Raw genomic sequence first — 4,808 nt, forward strand, 5'->3', positions numbered from 1 at the left:
AAGAAAAAAGATGTATGTGCCTTTGATACTCTCCTTTTGCTGCATCCAGCCTGTTGTCACATATTAGGGTCAGTTCTGTACAAATGTCATGTATTTTACAGTTTTTTTCTATCAGTATAAACTCCTTTCTGTGGCTGTAGTCAAACAGCTTTTGAATACAGATGGAACACCAGCACGGAGTCTACACAGTTGCTTTCTACATTGCTGAATTGCTCCAACATGCTTTCTTTTTGATTAACATGCTATTCAGCTGCTTAAGCAGCAATTATCATTCCACATTGTTTCTCGTTTCCATGGGGTTGTAAACCTCTACACAGCACTTATTGAATTTAAATTTTCCATTGCCATGTACACATCTCACCACAATGCGAACACAGTAAAAAACACAGGGTAGCAAGTACTGAATCCAGGGTATGATTACAATGTCATGCTTGCAAATGGAAAAAGTTCAAAGGGGGTGAAATGTAGAGGTGCATCACACTGAGAAGCTCTTGGATTAGAACTGCAGTCTTATATGACTTCTGTAGCTTAGTAACCTGCTGTTATTTCATGAAAATGCAGTAATGAAATCTCAAAGGAAAATAGAGATCTATAATTTGAAAAACACATCCTGGTCACTTTAGTTCATGTGCATTTATAACCATAGTCTGAGATTTTGCATTATACTCTGCTTTCATTATGGGTGTTGCAATGAAATTCTGCCCAGTACTCAGAGCTGCCTATCCATGAGAAATAAGCATCTTATTTATTTCTGCTTAATACAGAAAAAATATTTTTCTTTGCCACTAGACTTATATTAACTCCCCCGGTTTAGACTCATGATAAGAAAACTGAATTATAGAAAGATAAAGTTGTATATGTGTCAATGGGCCTGGTCCTTCCAGCTAAGTGCATTTTGTAACACAACATCATGATCTAGAATGCTGAGGAATTTGCTATTATGTTATGTGCAGTAGCAAGGAAGTAGTCCTTTATTGCTAAGAACCACCAGTGTCCTATGCAGTCATTTACATGATTTACTTTTGCCATTTGTTTCACAGAAAAGTACAGTTTGTATTTTTTTAATCTGACAGACTTGGTATATATCTCAACCATATCATTGCTGTATTCTTCTGAAATAAGTGCCAGTAATAACATTATTTATAGAGAAAAGTAACATGTTCTGTCATTTTTATGTTATAGGGAAATATGCATATTTTGACAGGCATGTACATATTTCAGACCTTTTTTGTCTGCATCCATTATGGTAGTAGATACAAATAAATAAATAAATAAATACCTTTTCTGTCTTACAGAATTCATTTCTCGCCTTGTTTTTGCCCCCTCCCATCCTTCAGCAACTTCTGACACTTTTGGTGTGCTCATGTGTATACAAATTTAATTTGACTCCTGGCTTACAGTTGGTGTTGCTACTGTCACATGCTTCATGCTTTTATTTTCAGTCTCTTCCAGCAGTTCTTCATTTTCTGTTCTGAATTTTCAGGAGAGGTTTTTTAGCAGCATTTAATGACCTTTATTGTTCTCATTAGGTAACATACTTAATTGAAGGTTTAGTGATCTTACTACTGTAAAGTGTGATTAATTTGTGCCACAGCCGTGAGTCCTTATGGATTCTATTTCTTTATGCTTTCATGCATACTTTAGGATGTATATGCGTTAAGGATGTGCATTTCTGGTGTGATTCGTTTTTTTTTTCTTTTTTTTTTTTTTAAAGTATATCTATGTTTAACAATTTTCTTCCTAAACACTGTTTCTAGATAAATAGATATATAAAGGAAGTTTGTTGGATTTTGCAGACTGTGAGGGAGTAGGGATCATCAAGTAAATGTGAAGTCCAAGTGGCTTGCACTATTTTTTGATAACATGGAACATGTTTGAAACACAGATAGAAAATTGATAGTTTTTTCCCTTGTTTTTTTTATATACATGAATACAGATACTCATACAGGCAGTATTTTCATTCGGTTTGGTGGCAGGACAAGTAATATTTTTATTCTATGTACTGATACAAATTTTATTTTGTTTTCATATTTAGAATTTGGAAGATTCCTGACTTTACACTTGAGCCTGTTAAATCAGCAATGGCTTCATATAATCAGTGTAGCAGTCAAGAAGTTGAGTTCATCTTAACTGGTTTTAATGGACTTCATGGTATACAGGTCTGGTTTTCCATCCCTTTCATCATTATGCTTTTGGTGTCATTATTAGGAAATATAACAGTTCTGTTCATTATAGTGACTGAGCGAAGCCTCCATGAACCTATGTACTACTTTATTTCCATATTATCAACAGTAGAGCTTTTTACAGGGGTTATGTTTTTGCCTCAGTTGTTAGTAGTGTTATGGTTTGGCTCCCAAATGTTAAATATCGATAGTTGTGTTACACAGATGTTTTTTATTTACTTTTCAATAGTCATGGAATCATCAGTGTTAGCATTAATGGCTTATGATCGTTACACTGCAGTGTGTCGACCTTTGAAGTACTCATCAATAATAACAAATTCATTTATATTGAAAGGAGGATTAATTGTTGTGGGCAGAAGTGCCTGTATTATACTTCCTGTTCCTGCAATAGCTAGTTCTTTACCATATCACAATAAAAGTTTTATTGATAATGTATATTGTGAATATCTTGCTGTTTTAGGTGCAGCATGTGTTGATTCCATTTTGAAAGACATCTATCTCTACTTTGCATTTACTTTCTCAATACTTCCTGATTCAATAGCAATTTTTCTCTCTTACTATATGATTATTAGCGCTACATTAAAACTAAAGACCAAGGTAGATCGACTAAAAGCATTCCACACATGCAGTTCTCATGCTTTTGTGATTTTATCTTTTTATTTATCTGGGGCTCTTTCACTAGCAATCATTCTTTCTAAGAACACATTACCTGCATACCTGCGTACCATATTTTCCATTCTACACATTAGTATTCCTCCTATACTAAACCCTGTAATATATGGCATAAAAAACAAAGAGGTTTTGAGGTTAATATTAATGCACCTCAAAAAAATTAGAAACATCAGATTTAGCAAATGACAGAAAAAGAACACTTTCAGAAGAAAAAAATATGATGTTCATCATTTGATCACTGCTGCATTATCCTTAGATAACTAATCTGCACAGGAAATAAGAGCTCACTAGCTTCTGGAGCTTAAGGTCATCTTCTGCACTCTCAAACCATTGACAGCTCAAACACAGCTGAAAAAAGTAATCCTTTTGTAGGGTCATAATAATTTATAGTCAGTTTGTGTCTATTGCTGGGCAGAGAAGTTCCTTTCAACGGGGAAAAAAACTTCCATTTTTTAATTTATAACAGAAATTGACCTTTATTTCTGTGAAATAACTTAATTTAGGCTATGATTGCGTATTTAATTCAATAGTGATGCATCTTTCAGTAACTTTTAGCAGTGAAGTGCTACTTTGAACTTTTGTGTAAAAAAGCTATTAAAACTTTATCTTAGTTTTTCAGCTGAAAATTTTGTTTAAATTACTTTTAGCAGCTGTGGTAACTATATGTTGTAATTTTCATTATGATTTTTGGTAGAAAACATTACTTTGTGACTTACCCCTTTTATAAACTGTTGTTGTCAGTTTTACATGGGCTTTTAGATGAGTATTCATCTTCACCCAAGAAACAACTTATTAGTTCCTCTGTTCTTCCTTCCTCCAGTCACGAGAAGAAAAACATTTCTAGACAGCCTTTGTTCATTCATCAGGCTACACATTTGCCTCAGTCACAGACGGTGACTCTGCCGTGGCCATTTCTGATTCCACAGGCAATTCATCTTCTGGCTTGGTTTCCTTTGATGTAGTCCTTTCATTCATCATGGATCTGGGGTTAGACATGTCCTTTGTAGCTGTTAGATTGCCTGGAGAAAACTTGTCTTGGTCATGGAGGAAGGAAAAGGGAATACTTTTGTGTTTAACCCAACTTGGATGTTGTGTCTAACAAGAGACTGTCTGCTTCTCTTAGGTTCATAGGGTCACAGGTTGGTACTAGGCTATCGGCCCTAAGGCCTATGCAAGCCTAGCCATAACAATTCCCTGGAAATTTCTTCCCACAATATTCACTTTTCTGGGCCCCTGTCTAGCAGGGCGACTGCCATGATCCCCGGGGTGAATTTCCTATCTCCCATCCAATCATCAAGGTTCCTTTTGAAGAGGGCCAATGAGGCACTCTGCTTGACAAGTATGGGCAGTCTATTCCAGAGTATGGGGAGTCTCTGGGTCAGGAACCTATCCCTCCAACATGTTTTGTTCATTGTGATGATAAGGTTTAGATCCCTGGAGCATGTGGCTCTGAGGGATTGGGATTTCTTTAAGTGGAGCATGTCCAACAGCTCAGGGTTTGACATGGCATTGTATGTTAAGCAGAGATCGCCTCTGAGTAGACAATATGTCACAGAGTATAGCTGGAGTTTTTTTAGGTGGTCAGCATATGGCATCTGCTTTAGGCCTGTGATTCTTCTAGTGAGGTATTTCTGTGGCCTTTCCAGCTATTGCAGATGTCTTGTGAGGTACATACCAAATGGGGCATTATACTCTATAATGGGTCTAATGAGGGATGAGTACAGTGGGACAATGACCTCCTTTTTTCTGGATGAAAAGCCCTTAGTGATGAGGTGTGCCACATAGAAAGATTTCCTGACTGTTGTGGTGATGTGGTTATCGAAAGTGAGACCACTATCCACTTGTGATGTTTAGTGTCCTGCCACCTATGTGGTAGTTCATGGGTACATGTTTTTTTCCAAAGGGGAGAACTATACATTTCCTGGCATAAAGCTTGAGCCCATGGCTCTGGCA

General features: G+C 36.4%; 1 protein-coding gene across 1 annotated transcript; it reads left to right on the forward strand.

Moving 5' to 3' along the window:
- The first annotated feature begins 2,081 nt into the window (after window positions 1–2,081).
- On the forward strand, window positions 2,082–3,041 carry LOC122802214 (olfactory receptor 51G2-like). Its single transcript, XM_044071876.1, has one exon. The coding sequence runs from the start codon at window positions 2,082–2,084 to the stop codon at window positions 3,039–3,041; it is 960 nt and encodes a 319-aa protein (XP_043927811.1).
- Window positions 3,042–4,808: the final 1,767 nt, after the last annotated feature.

This window comes from Protopterus annectens, chromosome 5.part0 (assembly GCF_019279795.1).
Source record: "Protopterus annectens isolate FY-2018-M chromosome 5.part0, PAN1.0, whole genome shotgun sequence".
Classification (NCBI taxonomy): domain Eukaryota; kingdom Metazoa; phylum Chordata; order Ceratodontiformes; family Protopteridae; genus Protopterus; species Protopterus annectens.

Bases quoted from the DNA above. Each gene is read 5' to 3' on its own strand.
- LOC122802214 (XM_044071876.1), top strand. From the start codon at position 2,082: ATGGCTTCATATAATCAGTGTAGCAGTCAAGAAGTTGAGTTCATCTTA.